Source organism: Hyla sarda, chromosome 3, assembly GCF_029499605.1.
Source record: "Hyla sarda isolate aHylSar1 chromosome 3, aHylSar1.hap1, whole genome shotgun sequence".
Classification (NCBI taxonomy): Eukaryota; Metazoa; Chordata; class Amphibia; order Anura; family Hylidae; genus Hyla; species Hyla sarda.
In genome coordinates, this window is record NC_079191.1 from 402,747,474 (window position 1) to 402,770,328 (window position 22,855).

General features: G+C 43.3%; 1 protein-coding gene across 1 annotated transcript in view; it reads left to right on the top strand.

Moving 5' to 3' along the window:
- Positions 1–7,043: 7,043 nt before the first annotated feature.
- The window catches only part of EPAS1 (endothelial PAS domain protein 1), a 161,598-nt gene continuing 145,786 nt past the window's right edge, over positions 7,044–22,855 (top strand). Inside the window, exon 1 of the mRNA XM_056568110.1 lies at positions 7,044–7,561. Within this exon, the coding sequence (XP_056424085.1) occupies positions 7,536–7,561 (26 nt within the window). The 5' untranslated portion in view covers positions 7,044–7,535. The remainder of the gene's footprint in view (positions 7,562–22,855) is intronic.

The following is a 22,855-nucleotide window of genomic DNA, read 5'->3' on the forward strand; positions in this document are numbered from 1 at the left end:
ACAGTAACGCTTTCACTAGGCTCAAGGCAACAAGATCCAGCAGGGGAGTGCAGGGGCAGAGATCAGATATAGTCTGGGAGCAGGTGGAAGCCAATTAAGCTAATTGGGCCAGGCACCAATCATTGGTGCACTGGCCCTTTAAGCCTCAGGGAGCTGGCGCGCGCGCGCCCTAGAGAGCGGAGCCGCGCGCGCCAGCACATGACAGCAGGGGACCGGGACGGGTAAGTGACCTGGGATGCGATTCGCGAGCGGGCGCGTCCCGCTGTGCGAATCGCATCCCCGACGGCCATGACAGTGCAGCGCTCCCGGTCAGCGGGACCGACCGGGGCGCTGCGGAGAGAGAGACGCCGTAAGCGCTCCGGGGAGGAGCGGGGACCCGGAGCGCTAGGCGTAACAGACCCTGTATAGGATAACGGTGCCCTGGCGTCACAAAGTGATAAGGTACTTTCTGTACACCACCCGTGGTACCACAGATATGAGATAGATAGATGACAACAGCACACCTTAAGGACTTGATGAGAAACTGGGTGCAAATCAGTGGGGAGCCCCTGGTGCTAGGGCTCCAACTAGATAACCAAAAAACAGAGCACTACAGAATAGTGAAATAAAGTGAGTAGCGTTTTATTCAATCAAGAACATCAGGTGACGTTTCAGCCATCATCAGGCCCTGATGGACACAATGATGATGGCTGCTATGTGAAAGGCTGCCTGATGTTCTTGATGGAATAAAACGCTACTCACTTTATTTCACTATTCTGGAGTGCTGCAGTGATCAGTTTTTTTGTTAGATAGATAGATATGAGTAAGTTAAATAGATATGAGATTGATATATAGATATATGATAGATAGATAGATAGATAGATATGGGATAGATATAAGATAGATAGATATATAGATAGATAGACAATAGAAAAAAATACAACAGCACTCTAGCAGAAATAATGTCCAGGTGAAGGGTGCAGGCCACTGAAAAGAATCCAGTCCATCAATTCTTGCACATCAATAAAAATAGAGACCAGTGCAGCACTCCATGGCAAGAAAAATGTAAATTTATTCCATAAAAAAAGTGAAAAAGCAGCGACGTTTCGATCCCCTCCAGGATCTTTTTCAAGCAACTCACTACTACAGAACTAAGGTTCAATTTATACACAGCAGCAATGTGACTCCTCAATCAATTAGTTAAATAATAAAGTGGAATTAAGGTACAGAATAAAAATATTGTACAGAGTAGTGTGACTATACATTCAGTGTTATATACTTAGTGAGGCTCAACATATCAGCAATCTAGATGCAGTGCAATACATTGTCGCACACTTAAAAATCGTGGCTTTAAAAACAATTGTACATTACTTGTAAACGTGTGTAGCAGCGTGCACAGGCCTCTTGATTTTTGCAACTTTGGAGTGCTGTGCCAATCCTTTGGTTTGTTAGATAGATAGATAGACTTCACATGAGAGCAGCACGACCACTGTAATTGTCCATATTCAGGCTGTTGGAACCGGGTTAGAGGCCCTCCAGAATTTTTTTGTTCGATAGAATAGATAGATAGATATCAACATAGGTGCAGCACACCACGAAGGTAGAATTGATGTGAATAGTTTATTTCATGATGTATCACAGACAAGTGCACTTGAGAAAGCCAACGTGAGGCCAGTGAGACGTTGTCTGTGATACATCATGGAATAAGCTATTCGCTTTAATTCTACCTTCATGGTGTGCTGCATCTATGTTGATATTTGGATAAAGGAACCAGTTGACCTAGGCTCCAATATGCGCGCACCCCATTACTGATAAACTTTTTACTTGATGTGCTGCTTATATTGGGACTTTATTAGATAGATAGATATGTGATGACCCAGTACAGAATATAGCATTCTGCCCATCCTGTGTGGCACATGTTGCCTTCAGTGTCAGTCTTGGGCCCACACTACTTAGTACTCTATATCTACTAATGTTATGCTATGATTAATGTATTGGCATTTTCTATGTGCCTGTTTCTTTAAGCCTATTAGAAACCCTGTTGTTAGGGGAGTGTGTATGAGGTGAACCATGTGACTTGTCAGCCCAATGGGAATCCTCCAAATCAGCCCCATTTATAGTGTGGTAGGAGTTCAGAGTTCAGTTCTGCAGACTAGTGCAGTTTAGCTGAGGTACAGTTTGGAGAAGTCTGAAGAGGGTGTGAGGTGTTCTGGGGGGCCTCAAGTCTAATCCTGCAACCTCACATCTGCACCTAGATGATTGTCAAGCCTAGCAGTAAGCACTAAAGTCCCGAGGATCCAAGTCAGCCACTCAAGTCACTAAAGTCAGCGTGGGTTGCCATACAGCAATATACAGCACAATTAACTACAAGTCCCAGCAAGCTAATAATCTTCCAAGGTTTACCCGACACCTCCCTTTATAACAATCTAACAATATAACCCTGAGAGACATTGAGACCTGCCATTCACTTTTTTCTTCAGACATATGGTGGTGATACCAATATTGTATATTTATATCTTGTTTTTATACCTTTCAGATATGGAAGATAGGAAGGATTAGATGGAATGTGAAGAAATACGCCACCCGTTCTGTGCCTATTTACATATCACTATGTTTTTTGGCCGTTCTGTATCTACAAAAATTTTTTTTATGGTAGTAACCTAGTCCGACCGGTTTAATGGATGTTACTGCACTCGGGTTCTAGCCTATACAACTGATGTAGCGCAGCTGCTGTGGGAGGGACATCACTGATAGGATTATACACGTTTTGCACAATTGTATTTTTCCTCAGCATTCACTATTTTTTGTTTATTCTTAAAACAATTTCTAATTCTATTTTATTTTTATTTTTTAATTTTTTTTGTTGTATTTTAATAAATAAGCTTTTTTCATTTTGTCTTTTTTTCTTATTTCTTTTTTTTTATTTTTTTATTTTTTTATTATCATCATTCATTTTAGGGTTTTGTAGGGATGTGCTTTATCCCTCAGATAGCCCTCCATATGTGGTACGTAAATTGCTTCATGCTAGGCATGGGATTGGCGCCGCTTGATGGCAGGCGCACTCCTGAATTGGATGCAGGGGGTAGACCAGGGGCCATGGGGGCTATATGGCCTCACGGCCTCAGGTCCCCCGGTTACTGCCAGACCTATGCCCTCTTTACACGGGGGGAGGAGTGGTGGTTCTGCATACCAGGGAGGCTCCCAGTCCTGAAATGCTAATAAGTTATTATATACCTATACCCCTTGTGGGACTAATGCCAATGGAGTCGGCTTTCATAATTTAGAGAGCTTTTTCTTTTATTGTTGATTTTTCTTTTATATATGTCTTTTGTAATATTATTTTGTTTATCTTGTTTTTTTGTCATCATTATTTTCATTTTATTTATTATTTTCATCATTATCATTTTTTTATAAAAAATGTTTTCATTATTTTAATTTAAATTTTAATTAATTCTTTTTATTTTTTTATTTTTTTTTATTTTTCATTTTACCTTTTTACATATTGCTAGCTATATGATATTCAGTCATAAAGACACAGACACACTACATGTATTCATTTATTGCACATTGGATGTTTTTCCACTTTATTTAGTCTTCCTTGCCCACGGCCGCTGCGTTTGCACGTCAGTGGGCTGGACCCGAGTGCTGGGCATCCATGTTAGAAGTGTTCCCGACGGTTGGTCTCCATGGAGACGGCGGTGCTGTAAGCGCCGCCGTTGCCATGGAGACTTTTGGTTGGTGGTCACGTGTTAGCTCCTGTGGTCATATGATCGCATGGCGCCCCACGTGATTGGCCAGGCATCCTGGAAACAGGATGTGAACAGATTAAGAGATTTTTTGGCGCATGCGCATACTGTCTGTATACAAGCCAAACGTGGCGAACGGCATGGCAACAGAGCGGGTAGGCGTTTTCTGTATATGTATATTTAATCAATGTTTATATGCATCAGTGGTGTATTATTAACTATTATTATGATGGAGTTTTGTATATTCAAGCCACATTGCTTTTAAACTTTCACTGTGACACTGTAGACATTATGTATGTACCTATAGTACTCTTAAGCACTTTATTTTTTGTAAATTGCACCGTAATTTTATGTATTTTTATCACTGTATTGATTAATTATGTAATTACTGTTTATTACTGAGCTGGGTATATAACCCCAGCCTGTGTGTGGTATCACTATGCTTGAAAAAAGCTCCATTGAGGGGCTGAAACATCGCACTGTTTGACATGTGGAATAAAGAAGTTATTTTTTGGATATTTGGAGTGCCGCGCCATTTTTTTGAAGTTATCAATTGGCTGTGATCGAGCCTGAAGAGCTGGCACCCGTCTACTGTGGTATAGTAGTGCTGCATTTTTTTGGGACATTTATATAGATAGATAGACAGACAGACAGATAGATAGATAGATAAGATAGATAGATAAATAGGTAGATATGAGATAGATAGATAGATAGATAGATAGATAGATAAGGGATAGATATGAGATAGATAGATAGATAGATAGATAGATAGATAGATAATGGATAGATAGATAGATAATTGATAGATAGATAGATAGATAGATAGATAGGAGATAGATAGATAGATAGATAGATAGATAGATAGATAGATAGATAATGGATGGATAGATAGATAGATAGATAGATAGATAGATAGGAGATAGACAGACAGATAGATAAATAAATAGATAGATAGATAGGAGATGATAAATAGACAGATAGGAGATGGTTAAATAAATAGATATGAAATAAGTACTTAGAATAAAAGTAATTGAGGTTAGATGAGATAAGGCAGATAGTTATTATACAGGTAGACACTGTAGACAGGTGCAGAGCAGTTTCACTCGCACAATCCCATTAATATACATGACAATACATCTGCCTGTCCTACAGGTACAGTGCCCTGTATTATTCTGTGTGCACTGTGACCTATGTCCCCAGCTCTCTCTCTCCCAGCTGCTGTATCCAGGACTAGACAGGCAAGTATACAGGCTTCTCTCCTGCGTCCAGGACTAGACAGGCAAGTATACAGGCTTCTCTCCTGCATCCAGGACTGGACAGGCAGGTATACAGGCTTCTCTTCTGTGTCCAGGACTGGACAGGCAGGTATACAGGCTTCTCTCCTGTGTCCAGGACTAGACAGGCAGGTATACAGGCTTCTCTCCTGCGTCCAGGACTAGACAGGCAAGTATACAGGCTTCTCTCCTGCATCCAGGACTAGACAGGCAAGTATACAGGCTTCTCTCCTGTGTCCAGGACTAGACAGGCAGGTATACAGGCTTCTCTCCTGTGTCCAGGACTAGATGGGCAGGTATACAGACTTCTCTCCTGTGTCCAGGACTAGATGGGTAGGTATACAGGCTTCTCTCCTGTGTGCAGGACTAGATGGGTAGGTATACAGACTTCTCTCCTGTGTCCAGGACTAGAGGGCAGGTATACAGGCTTCTCTCCTGTGTCCAGGACTAGAAGGCAGGTATACAGGCTTCTCTCCTGTGTCCAGGACTAGATGGGTAGGTATACAGACTTCTCTCCTGTGTCCAGGACTAGAGGGCAGGTATACAGACTTCTCTCCTGTGTCCAGGACTAGAGGGCAGGTATACAGGCTTCTCTCCTGTGACCAGGACTAGACGAGTAGGTATACAGGCTTCTCTCCTGTGTCCAGGACTAGAGGGCAGGTATACAGACTTCTCTCCTGTGTCCAGGACTAGAAGGCAGGTATACAGGCTTCTCTCCTGTGTCCTGGACTAGATGGGTAGGTATACAGACTTCTCTCCTGTGTCCAGGACTAGAGGGCAGGTATACAGGCTTCTCTCCAGTGACCAGGACTAGACGAGTAGGTATACAGGCTTCTCTCCTGTGTCCAGGACTAGAGGGCAGGTATACAGACTTCTCTCCTGTGTCCAGGACTAGAGGGCAGGTATACAGGCTTCTCTCCTGTGTCCAGGACTAGACAGGCAGGTATACAGGCTTCTCTCCTGCGTCCAGGACTAGACAGGCAAGTATACAGGCTTCTCTCCTGCATCCAGGACTAGACAGGCAAGTATACAGGCTTCTCTCCTGTGTCCAGGACTAGACAGGCAGGTATACAGGCTTCTCTCCTGTGTCCAGGACTAGATGGGCAGGTATACAGACTTCTCTCCTGTGTCCAGGACTAGATGGGTAGGTATACAGGCTTCTCTCCTGTGTGCAGGACTAGATGGGTAGGTATTCAGACTTCTCTCCTGTGTCCAGGACTAGAGGGCAGGTATACAGGCTTCTCTCCTGTGTCCAGGACTAGAAGGCAGGTATACAGGCTTCTCTCCTGTGTCCAGGACTAGATGGGTAGGTATACAGACTTCTCTCCTGTGTCCAGGACTAGAGGGCAGGTATACAGACTTCTCTCCTGTGTCCAGGACTAGAGGGCAGGTATACAGGCTTCTCTCCTGTGACCAGGACTAGACGAGTAGGTATACAGGCTTCTCTCCTGTGTCCAGGACTAGAGGGCAGGTATACAGACTTCTCTCCTGTGTCCAGGACTAGAAGGCAGGTATACAGGCTTCTCTCCAGTGACCAGGACTAGACGAGTAGGTATACAGGCTTCTCTCCTGTGACCAGGACTAGACGAGTAGGTATACAGACTTCTCTCCTGTGTTCAGGACTAGAGGGCAGGTATACAGGCTTCTCTCCTGTGTCCAGGACTAGACGGGCAGGTATACAGGCTTCTCTCCTGTGACCAGGACTAGAGGGCAGGTATACAGGCTTCTCTCCTGTGACCAGGACTAGACGTGCAGGTATACAGGCTTCTCTCCTGTGACCAGGACTAGACGTGCAGGTATACAGGCTTCTCTCCTGTGTCCAGGACTAGACGTGCAGGTATACAGGCTTCTCTCCTGTGTCCAGGACTAGACAGGCAGGTATACAGGCTTCTCTCCTGTGTCCAGGACTAGACGGGCAGGTATACAGGCTTCTCTCGCGTCCGCTGTCAACTTGCTTGACCCTGACAACAATCCGTGCGGCCGGGGGAGGAGGAGGCGCGGCCGGGGGGTGGCCGCTCACACCGGCAGGGCGGGCATTCACATGTGAAGTTGCTTCTTCTCCTAGAACAGGGCAAAGCTCTCCAGCCCCAGAGATCCTCCACCCACCACCCGGAGACCAGGGGGAGCTCCAGCACAGCTCACAGCCGGCTCTTTACCAGGATCCATCGAGCATTGGTCTCTTCCTGCTCCCCCCTGTGCGCCCCCTGCCCCCCCGGGCTGCTATACAATCCTCAGCAGTGACCTGAGACTGTATAGCCAGCCCCAGCACTGGCTGACACCTCACTGACTTATTATTATTGGTTTTTTTTGCTCTGTTTTGCTTTTTATATATTTTTTTGTTCCTTTTTTATTTGCAATAATATTATTATTTTTCTTTATTATTGCATTGCATTAACTCCTCCTTGCCTGGACACTTTCCACCTCCCTTGCTCCAGTCTTCTCCAGGCTACAGGTGCTCAACTTATCTCTCCAGCCTCCTCAATATTGTCAGGGACTTATCTGGGACATTGTGATCTATCTGAACAGCTGACCAGTCATGACTGCAGAGAAGGAGAAGAAAAGGTAAGAAGGACTTTGTTGTGTCTTCTCATCACCTGGGGATTGGTTTCAGCTGTGTAGCCAAATTGTTGCAACATTGTGTCGATTTGCAGCTGAGCAACACTGTCGATTTGCAGCCGATTTGTCGCAACACTGTGTTGATTTGTAACCGATTGACGCAACACTGTGTCGATCTGTAACCGATTGTCGTAACACTGTGTCGATCTGTAACCGATTGTCGCAACACTGTCGATATGTATCAGATTGTCGCAACACTGTCGATATGTATCAGATTGTCGCAACACTGTCGATATGTATCAGATTGTCGCAACACTGTGTCGATCTGTAACCGATTGTCGCAACACTGTGTCGATCTGTAACCGATTGTCGCAACACTGTCGATATGTATCAGATTGTCGCAACATTGTTGATATGTATCAGATTGTCGCAACACTGTGTCGATTTTTAACCCATTGACGCAACACTTTGTCGATGTGTAGCAGATTGTGGCAACACTTGTGTCCATTTCTTAAGGTGGTAGGATCTTATCTTACAAGACTTAACCCTGAAGTGATCAAAGAGCCAAGGTTGTATAGGCAGATGCATGGTGGCAACCACTGGTATGGTGGAAACGTATCCATAGACATGGTTTATTTATTTATTTATTTTTTTGGGGGGGGAATTTGTTTTGTTTTTTGGAATTTCCCACGTGGGCTAATGGAGAATTATAGATTCCGTGGGAAAATTATTCCCAAATATCTATGGTGTTATTATGGCGTAAGAAATTGTGGTGGACTATGACTGTTTTAGACCAATGTTTTCCAAACCAGGGCACAGCTGTTGCAAAACTACAACTCCCAGCATGCCCGGACAGCCAACGGCTGTCCGGGCATGCTGGGATTTGTAGTTTTGCAACAGCTGGGGGCGCCCTGGTTGGGAAAACACTAGTCTAGAGTAGTTGTCTCCAAAGCGTGGACCTCCAGATGTTGCAGAAATACAACTTCAAGCGAGTTATTATTGGACATGCAGTAAACATAGCTGTGAAACATATGTAGCAGAGCTGAATTTTGGCAATTTGGAGAAAAGTCGCCGACTGCCTGCAGTCCTGTGTAAAACAACAAACAAACAATAAATAAATAAAACCCTGCTTACGGTATCATAGTGTGCTGCAAATGACAGTCAGCTTGGCTACATTTGTAGATTTATTAATACTAGTAGAGTATTAAAACTTTCTGCACTGTATGTATTGTATGGAGGACAATGCACAAAGTATAAAGCTATACATAATATTCTATATGCTTAACGCTTTAAATTTAATATATGATGCATATGCAATGGTCTATAAATAATATGCATAGAGCATCGCCTACTGTATAACGCACTATATGTATTATACAGTATAATGTATAAAATACAATGGTCACTCACCATACGTAGATTACACTACAGATACTTCGCTCTGCACCTACACTATAACACATTATCTCTAATGTTCTATATGTGTAATAGACTGTCTATGTATACTATCTATAAGGTGCTGCAATAGGCATATAACATGCTTTATGCAGTAAACTATGCATAAAATACAAACTGTAGTGTTCAATGCATAAAACATTATGGTCAATCCCCATACATACTGTATAATATATATATATATTTACACTCCAGATGATGTGCTTTACATAATGCACTCTGACTCAGTTTTTTTTTATAAGTATAAATATACATATCTACATATGCTATCTATAATGCACTATAGTGCAATATGCATATAATATGCTTTATGCCGTGCACTATATATAGCACAATCTGATGTGTTCTATGTATAAAACCCAACGGTCAATCACTGTATGTACTATGTATCTTAGCACAATCTATAGCGTTCTACGTATAAGACACTACTCTAAGTATACTATAGTACAGATTGTAAAAATAATAAAATAAAATATATACACTGCTCAAAAAAATAAAGGGAACACTAAGATAACACATCCTAGATCTGAATGAATGAACTAATCGTATGAAATACTTTCATCTTTACATAGTTGAATGTGCTGACAGCAAAATCAGACAAAAATTATCAATGGAAATCAAATTTATCAACCCATGGAGATCTGGATATGGAGTCGCACTCAAAATCACAGTGGAAAACCTAGTCAAAATGAAGTTCAGTAGTGTGTGTGTGGCCTCCACATGCCCGTATGACCTCCCTACAACGCCTGGGCATGCACCTGATGAGGTGGTGGATGGTCTCCAGAGGGATGTCCTCCCAGACCTGGACTAAAGCATCTGCCAACTCCTGGACAGTCTGTGGTGCAATGTGGCGTTGGTGGATGGAGCGAGACATGATGTCCCAGATGTGCTCAATCGGATTCAGGTCTGGGGAACGGGCGGGCCAGTCCACAGCATCAATGCCTTCCTCTTGCAGGAACTGCTGACACACTTTAGCCACTTGAGATATAGCATTGTCTTGCATTAAGAGGAACCCAGGGCCAACCTCACCAGCATATGGTCTCACAAGGGGTCTGAGGATCTCATCTCGGTACCTAATGGCAGCCAGGCTACCTCTGGCAAGCACATGGAGGGCTGTGGGGCCCCCCAAAGAAATGCCACCCCATATTATTACTGACCCACTGCGAAACCGGTCATGTTGGAGGATGTTGCAGGCAGCAGAACGTTCTCCATGGCGTCTCCAGACTGTCACGTCTGTCACATGTGCTCAGTGTGAACCTGCTTTCATCTGTGAAGAGCACAGGGCACCAGTGCCGAATTTGCCAATCTTGGTGTTCTCTGGTAAATGGCAAACGTCCTGCACGGTGTTGGGCTGTAAGCACAACCCCCACCTGTGGATGTCGGGCCCTCATACCACCCTCATAGAGTCTGTTTCTGACCGTTTGAGTGGACACATACACATTTGTGGCCTGCTGGAGGTCATTTTGCAGGGCTCTGGCAGTGCTCCTCCTTGCACAAAGGTGGAGGTATCAGTCCTGCTGGTGGGTTGTTGCCCTCCTACGGCCTCCTCCATGTCTCCTGATATCCTGGCCTGTCTCCTGGAAGCGCCTCCATGCTCTGGACACTACGCTGACAGACACAGCAAACCTTCTTGCCACAGCTCGCATTGATGTGCCATACTGGATAAGCTGCACTACCTGAGCCACTTGTGTGGGTCGTAGACTCCGTCTCATGCTACCACTAGAGTGAAAGCACCGCCAGCATTCAAAAGTGACCAAAACATCAGCCAGGAAGCATAGGAACTGAAAAGTGGTCTGTGGTCACCACCTGCAGAACCACTCCTTTTATTGGGGTGTCATGCTAATTGCCTATAATTTCCACCTATTGTCTGTTCCATTTGCACAACAGCATGTGAAATTGATTGTCAATCAGTGTTGCTTCCTGAGTGGACAGTGGGATTTCACAGAAGTATTCCCTTTATTTTTCCCTTTATCTAAATATGTATTGCTCTATACAGTATATCAGTGTTTCCCAATTAATAGACTACAATAAGTCTATTGTAGTGTCGTACACTGTAATACATTATAGAGAGATATATATTTGTATTGCCCTATACATATACTGTACAGTATATGATGCACTCTGTAATGGTCTATTGTATGGTACATACATATACACTATAGATACCGTATAAGAAAATATATATTGCCCTATACATATAATGCACTGTACAGTATAGAGCGTACTATGGGTAACATGCCATATAAAATGGTTAAGGCATCATAAACATATAAACTTTTAATGCACTGGACATAGCATATACAATGTATAAAGAATGATACACAATGTGCACTATATAGAAAACCAACTAGGAGTACTGCAGTGTGGGTGACGCATGTCTGCGGTCTATAGTGTCATGGTGACAGTGTTACGTCTTTATAGTTGCATTTGCGCTACACCTGCCGTTTCGTGTTACTGGTATATATGGCAGAACAATACTAGAAATTTTTTTTTTATTATTATATATAATTTCTATTTTTTAGGAACTGCTTTTGTTTTTATTGTCATTAACCTTGCGCCATTGGGCATTGTGGATATCACAGGGTGTACAGAGGTGTGTCGCTCGTGTGTTGTCATCGCTACGTATTCTAATTATTATATCTGGCACTTGTTTTGCAAACATACATTATTCTATTTTTTTTTTTTTTTTTTTATAGATATATGTGCGGTTGAGCTGAGTGTGTCATTTGGCACAACTCCTCTGTTATGGTATTACATAAGACATAAAAGTAAACCTGCTACCTTAGTTTGACTTAGGATACTCTGATAAAACACTCGGCTCTGCTGCACGCTTGTAAAACAGCTCAAATTCTAGAATGCATGGACCAATGTGTCTCCAGCTGTTGTATACCTCCAACTCCCAGCATGCACGGTCTGTCAGTACATGCTGGGAGTTGTAGTTTTGAAACAGCTTGAGGTTTGCCCCCCCCCCCCCCCCAGCCCATATGAATGTACAGGGTACATTCACCCGGGCGGGTTTACAGTGAGTCTCCTGCTTCAAGTTTGAGCTGCTGCAAATTTTTTGCCGCAGCGCAAACTCCTAGCGGGAAACTCACCTTTAAATCCCCGCCAGTGCGAATGTATCCTAAAAACACTACACCACACTAACACATAATAAAGGGTAAAACACTACATATACACCCCCTTACACTGTCTGGGAGTTGTAGTTTTCTAACAGCAGGAGGTTCTCACTTTATTTAAGACTAAATAAATAAATAAATAAATAAATAAAAATTGACACCTGGATGGGCGAGCGTGTGTTCTCTGTTATCAGCTCATGAAGTGCTGTCAATTCGTTTCTGATGGTATCTGTAGGGACAAGTTCTTTCTTGACGGGGGGCCAATTCCACCCTGACAAAAGATGTGAATGTTGTTTGTATGAGGGCAATTTACTTATATGTGGGAGACTCTTCTACCATGAGGGTGCGATGAGACAAGAGTTAAAATTACCACTTGCTGTCATTACACCCTATGCAGGTCAATTGTGAAATGGGGGAGGGGGGGTTTAAAGTCACTGGCGGAATGTATAATACTATAACTCCCATCTTCCTTGTAGTGATGATATTCAGATAGCAGGTAGCCGAGCTGTGTTTGTCATTACGTAGAACTTTTGTTATCTATGGCTTCACAAAGGGCTGCAAGTAGAGTTACTGCATTATCTTCCCTGGCAGATGCAGCAGAAATGAATTTGTCATTTATCTTTTCTGTGCTATATTGTGTGATACCTTTTTGTGAGTTACTATGCCAGTGTTTCCCAGCCTAGCTGTTGCAAAACTACAACTCCCAGCATATCCGGACAGCCGGAGGCTGTCCTGGCATGCTGGGAGATGTAGTTTTGCAACAACTGGAGGCACCCTGGTTGGGAATCACTGCACTATACAAAAATGGAGGGGGAAAAAAAAGCAAATTGGACATAATGTCACACCAAACTCCAAAAAATGGTCTGGACAAAATTATTGGCACCCATAACTTAATATTTGGTTGCGCACCTTTTGGAAAAAATAACTGAAATCAGTGGCTTCCTATAACCATCATTAAGCTTCTTACACCTCTCAGCCGGAATGTTGGACCACTCTTCCTTTGTAAACTGCTCCAGGTCTCTCTTATTGGAAGGGCGCCTTTTTCCCAACAGCAATTTTAAGATCGCTCCACAGGTGTTCAATGGGATTTAGATTTGGACTCATTGCTGCCACTTCAGAACTCTCCAGCACTTTACCATCCATTTCTGGGGGCTTTTTGATGTATGTTTGGGGTCATTGTCCTGCTGGAAGACCCAAGATCTCTGATTCAAACCCAGCTTTCTGACACTGGGCTGTAGAGTGCGACCCAAAATCTGTTGGTAATCCTCAGATTTCATGATGCCTTGCACACATTCAAGGCACCCAGTGCCAGAGGCAGCAAAACAACTCCAAAACAAAGCAGAGGAGTCCTCCTGGGTCTCCTGCCATAGCGTTTCATTTCATTTAAATGTTGACAGATAGTTCACACTGAGAATGATGCTCCCTAAGCCTGCAGGACAGCTTGAATATCTTTGGAACTTGTTTGGGGCTGCTTATCCACCATCCGGACTATCCTGCGTTGACACCTTTCATTAATTTTTCTCTTCCGTCCACGCCTAGGGAGATTAGCTACAGTGCCATGGGTTGCAAACTTCTTGATAATGTTATCTACTGAGCTCTGCTACATCTATAAACTCTACAGTGTCTTCAAGGACGGAAGCTGTTAACGCAATGCTAAGGCATAAAACAAATAATTCAATGGATTTATCTTCCTATTACTTGTTGGTTTTAGTATGCTGGTTCCGGGATTCTGTGTGCAACATGTCTCTGCTGCTCTTACATGGGTCGTGTAAAGGGATGGCATGTATTATATTTTATAGATGCATCACTATAATATCTATCTAAACACGGCATTGTTTTCCAACCAAGGTGTCTCCAGCTGTTACAAAACTACAACTTCCAGCATGCCCAGACAGCCTTTCCGGGCATGCTGGGAGTTGTAGTTTTGCAACAGCTGGGGGTGCTCAGATTGGGAAACAGTGGTGTAGAGTAGTAGTCTGCAGACTGCGGACCTTCAGATGTTGCAGAACTACAACTCCCAGCATGCCTAGACGGCTAAAGACTATCTGGGCATGCTGGGAGTTATAGTTTTGCAACATCTGGAGGTGCCCTGGTTGGGAAACACTGATATAGAAGCACAACCATCTTAGATGTAGCAGAGCTGAGTTGTCAAATGTACCAGAGCCAAATGCGACTTCGCAAGTTTTTGTTTGGCATAATGCAGAACAGTGTTCCAAAACCTACTGCCTTATCTTATCTTTAAATCCATCCTAAAACAGCTAAAGGACAAATCCAGCTCTGCTACATCAGAGCACTTAAGCTACAGTTTAGTCTTATTAAAACAGTTATCTGAATACCTAAAAAGTAAAAGAGAAAGAATCCAGGGCGAACCCGCACCCCTGTAGCCATAATAAAGGAAGCGGCCTATTGGGAGTCTTTCCTTTGGGCCAGTTTCGTTCACAGAATCTGCAGTCCGCTGCAGGAAGGCTTTAGCCGAGCAGTCCAATAGCTTATTTCCTTCTATTCAGACCTGCCAAGACGAGTAAAAGGGCGCCCCACCTCTCCCATAGCCAAACCTGCTTTCAAGTCGCTTGCTTTTGCGCAGAATGAGCATTCCCTCTGCCCTGACGAGGCTTGGTGGATTAATTTGCGCCGTTTTCAATGTAACAATGTGTCGCTGCCTGTGGCAACCAAACAATTGTGTTCTATAAGTTGGTGTAGAAGGAGTGGTCTCCAAACTGTGGATCTCCAGCTGTTGCAAAACTGCAATTTCCAGCATGCCCGGACAGCCGTTGGCTGTCCGGGCATGCTGGAAGTTGTAGTTTTGCAACAGCTGGAGATCCACAGTTTGGAGACCACCGTTGTACAGAGTGGTAACTTTAATACTGTATGTTGTTTTTATATACACTATTAATGAAATTTGGAGGGGAAAGGGGGTCTTCTATTAGGGATTTTCATCTCTTGGTCTCAGCAGAGAGGGGCTATAAAGAGCATCTCTAATGCAGTGTTTCTGTACAGGTCACTGAAGACATTAGTGTAAGCAGAGGAACCCTTGTTTTAGCTTTTTTTTTCTCTTCTGACTTGCTCAGAGTTTCCCAACAGTGTGCCTTCAGATGTTGCAAAACTAAAAATTCCCAGCTAAAGGCTGCCCGAGCATGCTGGAAGTTGTAGTTTTGCAACAGCTCGAGGTCCACAGTTTTGAGACCACCGGTGTAGCGAGTGGTAACATTTATACTGTATCAATAAAAAATATAAATAAAATCCGCAAAAAAATAAATAAAATAAACAGTTTAAAATTTTTTTTTTAAATAAAAACAGCAGAAAAAAAAATTGTCTGGTTTTCCCCATAGCAACAAATCATGGCTCAGCATTAATTTAACCAGAACTCTTTCAAGTCAAAACAAGACAATTTATGTTTTCACATTTTTTTAATTTACCCCCATTTCCCACTCCTAAAATGCCAATACTTGCATTGCATTGTGGTTTTAACCCTGTCTTATGCCCACGATCATCAGATTGCTTCTGGTTTGGCAACTGAAACCTCTAGTGATTGACCGAAATCCCAGGAGAGAGCTGCATAGTTTTCCTGCAGTGGCCACTGCAGGAGAAATGTGGTATTACATCAAATGAGCAGGCAACTATATGGTCACCCCCGAGTCCTCCAGTGCGGGAGCTGCTCTTTACAGCCACCCTTCTCCCAGATTGGGTGTTTCCCATGTTTTATATGACATTGATAGTTTTCATAGGCCTCTTTAGGCCCAAAGCCTTCGCGGGTGACCCGTGTTGCTAGATTGAGTACAGTAGACAAAGTGAGAGTTGTAATGGCAGACATATCATCAGGAAGCTTTTGTAATAGGGCGTGATCTATTACTTTTAGGGTTGCTTGTATGTATTGGGGGAGATTTCTCAAAGCCTGTGGAGAGGAAAAGCTGACCAGTTGCCCATAGCAACCAATCAGATTACTCCTTTCATTCATAACAAGGCCCCTGGAAAATAAAAGAAGCGATCTGATTGGTTGCTATGGGTAACTGGTCAACTTTTGCTCTCCACAGGTTTTGATAAATCTCCCTCAATTGTCCCCAAACTAGGGGCCACCAGTAAGAACATTAGGTTGGGCACTTAATATGTCCGGATTATATATATATATATATATATATATATATATATATATATATATATGTATATGTATGTATATATGTATATATATGTATATATATATATTAGTCTCAGATGTGCCTTATTGATGTTTTGTTTCAGATGGACATGTGTAGATGGTAACTTTTGAGAATTGTCTTCAATTCTCTTTTTTTCTGTCTTTTTGTTACTGTATGTTATCCATATGTTAATGGGGAAAAAATATTTTGTAAAACCTCAAAAATAAACAATTATATATAAAAATAAAAAAAATAAAAAATAAAAGTCCATTGGTCACCACTGGATTCTAGTGTGACATGGGTCAATAGGGACAACAGCTGACGTGATATCGACGTCTTCTAGTATTGTGCGTCTGACCACACAATTGTCACTTTGCACTTTTTGTTCCTCCTTTTCCTGCAATGAGCAAAGAGACGTTAAGGAAAAGTTTTTTACGACCAATGTCTAGAAAATTACTAAGTAGTTCAGTACAAGAAATGGGAGTAATACTCAGTATTGTAGAACCATCATAGGCTTTATGGATTGTACTCTGGAGACCATGGCTGAAGACCCCCTTTTTAGTTGACAGGTCCTCTGCTAAGTCTGGGCTCTGACACCGTAATAGTCCTTAAAGGGGTATTCTAGGAAAAAACTTTATATATATATATATATATATATATATATATATATATATATATATTCCCAAAAGGCGAAGGACAGCACAACCACTATATGTCTCTAGGTAGTAGTCCGGGTGCAATAGGGAGAACTGCGGTCCCAGTCGCAGACCGCATCCATAAATTCCAGCAATAAATCCGACAGCACTCACGGATTCAAGTGAAAAAAACACAACGGTGTTTATTTAAACAATGTTCGGATGCAACGTTTCAGTGGTATCCACCAACTTTTTCAAGCATCGCTTGAAAAAGGTGGTGGATACCACTGAAACGTTGCATCCAAACATGGTTTAAATAAACACCGTTGTGTTTTTTTCACTTGAATCCGTGAGTGCTGTCGGATTTATTGCTGGTATATAATAATCTCAACTGCCTCCAGAAAGTTAGACAAATTTGTAAATTACTTCTATTATAAAATCTTAATCCATTCAGTACTTATGAGCTGCTGAAGTTGAGTTGTTCTTTTCTGTCTGACAACAGTGCTCTCTGCTGTCACCCCTGTCTGTCTCAGGAACTGTCCAGAGTAGACACAAATCCCCATAGCAAACCTCTTCTACTCTGTGCAGCTCCCGAGACAAGCAGAGATGTCAGCAGAGAGCACTGTTATGACAGAAAAGAACTCCACTTCAGCAGCTGATAATTATTGGAAGGATTAAGATTTTTTAATAGAAGTAATTTACAAATCTGTTTCACTTTCTGGAGCCAGTTGAGATATATAATAACAAGTTTTTTCCTGGATAACCCCTTTAAAGGCCCAGCAGAAGACAAGCTCATTTGGATCCATCTACTTGCCATTAGGGTCTATTTCAGTGTTTCCCAACCAGTGTGCCACCAGCTGTTGCAAAACTACAACTCCCAGCATGCCCTGACAACCTCCGACTGTCTGGGCATGCTGGGAGTTGTAGTTTTGCAACAGCTGGTGGCACACTGGTTGAGAAACACTTATCTAGACAGTCACAACAAACGTTACAGTGCAATAAGAAAGTAGATTTCTGTATTGAGGAATAGTGTATTGCTAGTGAAAGTAGACGCCCCCTTTAAATAAGATTTGCGTGTTGTAACTTTATGCATTTTATTATATTTACTTGACAGTTACTAGTAAAACATTTTACTGTTATGACCTATGTAATACTACAATGCTACTAAATTACACACTGTTATACTACCAGTCGGGGTGCAATGCAGGGTAGATGTTATGGCCCAAGGGGCAGATGGTATTAACCCCTTCTTGTCGTGATGCCAGGACGTGGTTTAGCCTAAACCACCCGAAAGGTAATACCGCTGATCCTGGGTTAGACAGGGACTTGACAGAGATGGTGTCTGACAATAAGATGACTTGACTTACTGATGACCGATTGCAGCCCCTCCCCTTGTTATATATGGGGGCTCTGCAAGGAGCCCATAGGTCACTTGGGGGGTTGCCTAGTCATGGCCGGTTTTAGGATTAGCGTGGCCCTGGGCAAAATCAAAAGTGGGGTCCCAAAAGTCGTAATAGTGCACTAACCAGATTTGCTTCAAATACTATAAAAAATATCTATCTAAAAAGCAATTGAAAAGTCCCATCAAAACAAAAAAAATGGTACCATTAAAAAACTACAAATCACAGCACAAAAAATGACCCTCATACGTCCCCTTATACAGAAAAATGTATAGGGATTTTATATTTTTATATAGTTCCCCCACATTAGGTTGGCAGCATAGTTCCTCCACATTAGGTTGTAGTTCCCCCACATTAGGTTGGCAGTATAGTTCCCCCACATTAGGTTGTAGTTCCCCCCCCCACATTATGTTAGCAGTATAGTTCCCCACATTAGGTTGGCAGTGTAGTTCCCCCCCCACATTAGGTTGTAGTTCCCCCACATTGGGTTGGCAGCATAGTTCCCCCCCCCCCCCCCACATTAGGTTGGCAGTATAGTTCCCTCACATAAGGTTGGCGGTATAATCCCCCCCCCCCCCCCCCCACCACCGCACATTAGGTTGTAGTTCCCCCACATTAGGTTGGCAGTATAGTCCCCCCCCCCCCCCCCACCACACATTAGGTTGTAGTTCCCCCCCCCCCACCACACATTAGGTTGTAGTTTCCCCCCCCCCCCCCCCCCATATTAGGTTGTAGTTCCCCCACATTAGGTTGGCAGTATAGTTCCCCCCACAGACATACAGCCTTCAGAGATATACAATATATGTTTGTATACTGCCCCACTTCAGTGCTCCGTTCACCGCTCCTCCGGTCCGGGGTCACGATCTACTGCTATGGCCTATAGGCCATAGCAGTAGGTCCCGGGACCGGAGGAGCGGTGGTCGGAGCACTGAAGATGACATGCCGCTGGTAACTTACCATGCGCGCGTCCATGCTTCTCCGCTCCGTTCTGCTGTGTTCCTATGGGCACACGCATAAGACGTCAGTGACGTCCCTGCGTGTGCTTCCTCCCGGCGGCCCCTGCATTTTTAAAGTTAACGCGGGGCCGCAGAGAGGTAACCGGGACATTCTTGTGTCCCGAAAAGATCTTTCGCGACACAGGGATGTCCTGAATGTGAAGGAGGAAATTAACCCCTTGAGGATGCAGCCCATTTGGGCCTTTAAGGACGCAGACAATTTTATTTTTACGTTTTCGTTTTTTCCTCCTCGCCTTCAAAAAAATCATAACTTTTATATTTTCATCCAGAGTCTAGTATGAGGGCTTGTTTTTTGCGCGATCAGTTGTCCGTTGTAATGCCGTCACTCACTTTACCATAAAATGTATGGCGCAACCAAAAAAATACCATTTGTGTGGGGAAATTAAAAAGAAAACCGCAATTTTGCTAATTGTGGAAGGTTTCTTTTTCACGCCGTACAATTTACAGTAAAAATTATAATTCTTTGAGTCAATACAATTAAAATGATACCCATGATTATATACTTTTCTATTACTGTTGCGCTTAAAAGAAAATCGCAAACTTTTTAACCAAATTAGTACATTTAAAATCTCCGATTTTTAAGACCTATAACTTTTTCATTTTTCCGTATAAGCAGCGGTATGAGGGCTCATTTTTTGCGCCGTGATCTGTACTTTTTATTGATACCATATTTGCTTATATAGAACTTTTAATCCATTTTTTTAATTAATTTTTTTGGGAATAAATGTTATAAAAAAAGGATCTATTTTTTTTTATTTTTACGTTCACGCCGTTCACCGTATGGTATCATTAACATTTTATTTTAATAGTTCAGATATTTACGCATGGGGTGAAACCAAATATGTGTATAAAATATTTTTTTTAACACTTTGTGGGTGAAATAGGGAAAATGGGACAATTTACATTTTTATTGGAGGTTTTTTAAACTTTTTATTTTTTATTTTTTTTACTTTTATTTTTACACTTTAATTGTCCCCATAGGGGACTATTTATAGCAATCATTCGATTGCTAATACTATTCAGTGCTATGTATAGCACTATTATACTACCGCTCTACACTATGTACTGTTATACTACTACACTATTATTTGATCTGTTATATTATGTTATTGCTCTGCACCAGTGGTCTTCAACCTGCGGACCTCCAGATGTTGCAAAACTACAACTCCCAGCATGCCCGTACTACCACACTACACTACGTACTATTATACTACTACACTATTATTTGAACTGTTATATTATTAAGTTATTGCACCATATACTTTTATAGTAACAGATATTTGCCCCCTGTAGCATTACTCCATATAAGCTCACTTTTGCTGGTATCTCCTATATGACCGTGCGGATTAACTCATGTCCTTATAAAACCTTGATGGGACAATTCCAGCTGAACTGGATCCCAATAGAGGTTATTAAGGCTGGCGTCTCTGGAAACATAAACTATATTGACAAGATGCTGTAAATAGGAAATCTAATCATGAAACAGTTTAATATACATCATTAGTATTAATTCGATGTGGCAGAGCTGAATTTGTTGTGCCATTTTTTGATGTCACATTTTGAAGTATGATAACCTGCTCATGATTTAAATAGAAATGTAACTTTTTTCGGAGGAAGATCAGGCCACAAGCCAATGTATTTCATCACATGGGCCTTTTCAAGTAGTATGAAACTTGTTACAAGTTTGAGATGTTACATGAATGTGATGTCCCGGTACCGTATTGCATACCGTTACTACATTATACGCATTATGCATATAATGTATATTTACCTTGTTAGCGTCGCAGGACCTTCGGTCATTTGACTGTTAATTCCTCTATGGTATGTTGGAGGTCCTTGGGTCACCTGATTACCCATAATCCTTTGTAAAGGTGATTGACAGAAGTACTGGACCAATCGGCTTTAGTCCAGCCCCTGCCCATATAAGGGAGCTGTAGCCAATTATCACTCTCTTGGGTTGCTGCTCTCATGGATGCCGGACTAGCAGGACGGATCTGCGCAACTTTCAAATACAAGTTAGGCCAGAAGTCTGCCGGCCTCGGCCTCAAACTAAACCGTGAGTCCTAAACTAAAAGGTTTTTTACCCAAATATCATTGGTAAGATGAGGGTGCGTGTGTGTGCATGCGTATACACCGATGCACTGTTTCTGACCCCGCAGAAACCCCCGGGAAAGGCAGGGGGAGAGAGGCCGTCACTGCCCGCTTCTCTCACCCTGCCTTTCCTGGAGTCTAGAGCCCTGCTGCCGCCGCTTCTCTCCCGCTGGCTATCTGCGCTGCTGCCCATTCTCTCCCCCTGGCTATCGGTGCACCCATTGCCGGCGCCGCTGCCCCGTTGCCTCCCCCATCCCCGGTTGTATAATTACCTGTTGCCGGGGACGGGTCCGCGCTGCTTCAGGCCTCCGGTATGCGTCCCATGCGTCGTTGCTATGCGCTGCTTGGCGCGTTGCAATAACGAGTGACGTCATTGCGTCTCGCAGCGCATAGCAACGACCCGGGTGACGCACACCGGAGGCCTGAAGCAGCGCGGACCCGTCCCCGGCAACAGGTAATTATACAACCGGGGATGGGGGAGGCAACGGGGCAGCGGTGCCGGCAATGGGTGCCGCTGCCCCTTCTCTCCCCCTGTCTGTCGGCGCCGCTGCCCCATTGCCGGCGCCGCTTCTCTCCCCCTGGCTATCGGTGCCGGCAATGGGGCAGCGGCACCGATAGCCAGGGGGAGAGAACGGGCAGCTGCACCGATAGCCAGGGGGAGAGAATGGCCGGCAGCAGGGCTCTAGACCCCAGGACAGGCAGGGGCAGAGAAGCGGGCAGCGCTGGCTGTCTCTGCACCTGCAAAGCCGCTGCAGTTCATTGATTTAAAGCGCCCGCTTTAAATCATTGAACTGCAGCGGCTTATCGGCGTATAACACGCACATAGACTTTAGGCTAAAAATTAGAGCCTAAAAAGTGCGTGTTATACGCCGATAAATACGGTATATAGTCCGCTCTGTGTTAAAATATGTGTCGCCTGCAGTAGTTGCAGCTAGAACAAGCAGCCCTATGGATTTACCCACTAGTCGTTTAAAAGAGACTATATTAGAAGACGACAATACTCCTATATGGCAGAATCACTATGTGTTATCTCTGGTTTTACACTGGTCTGCAGATAAATCAGCTACATGATGTAACCTCACTGAGTCATTATACTGCATAAACAAGTTAAACGAGTGATCTTACAAGATAGATTACACATTCAGCTCTGCTACATCTATCTGTATTGGTAAATGTAAGATTTATAAAAAAGACTAGCTGAGTACCTGGTGTGGCCCGCTCTTCCTATCTAATCCTTGTGGGAGAGGGAACGTAACAATAATATATAAATGACACAGATTTCCATATCTCCTGTAGCCCCAGCAGTGATCTGCTCTCCACCTACCCCTGCACTGATGTCTTCTCTCCCCCTCACTCCTCTCTCAACCTACAAATAATCTGCTCTCCACCACCAGCCCTGTCCCCTCTCCCTGCCCCCACACTAACCATTCTCTGAACCTGCCTGCCAGACA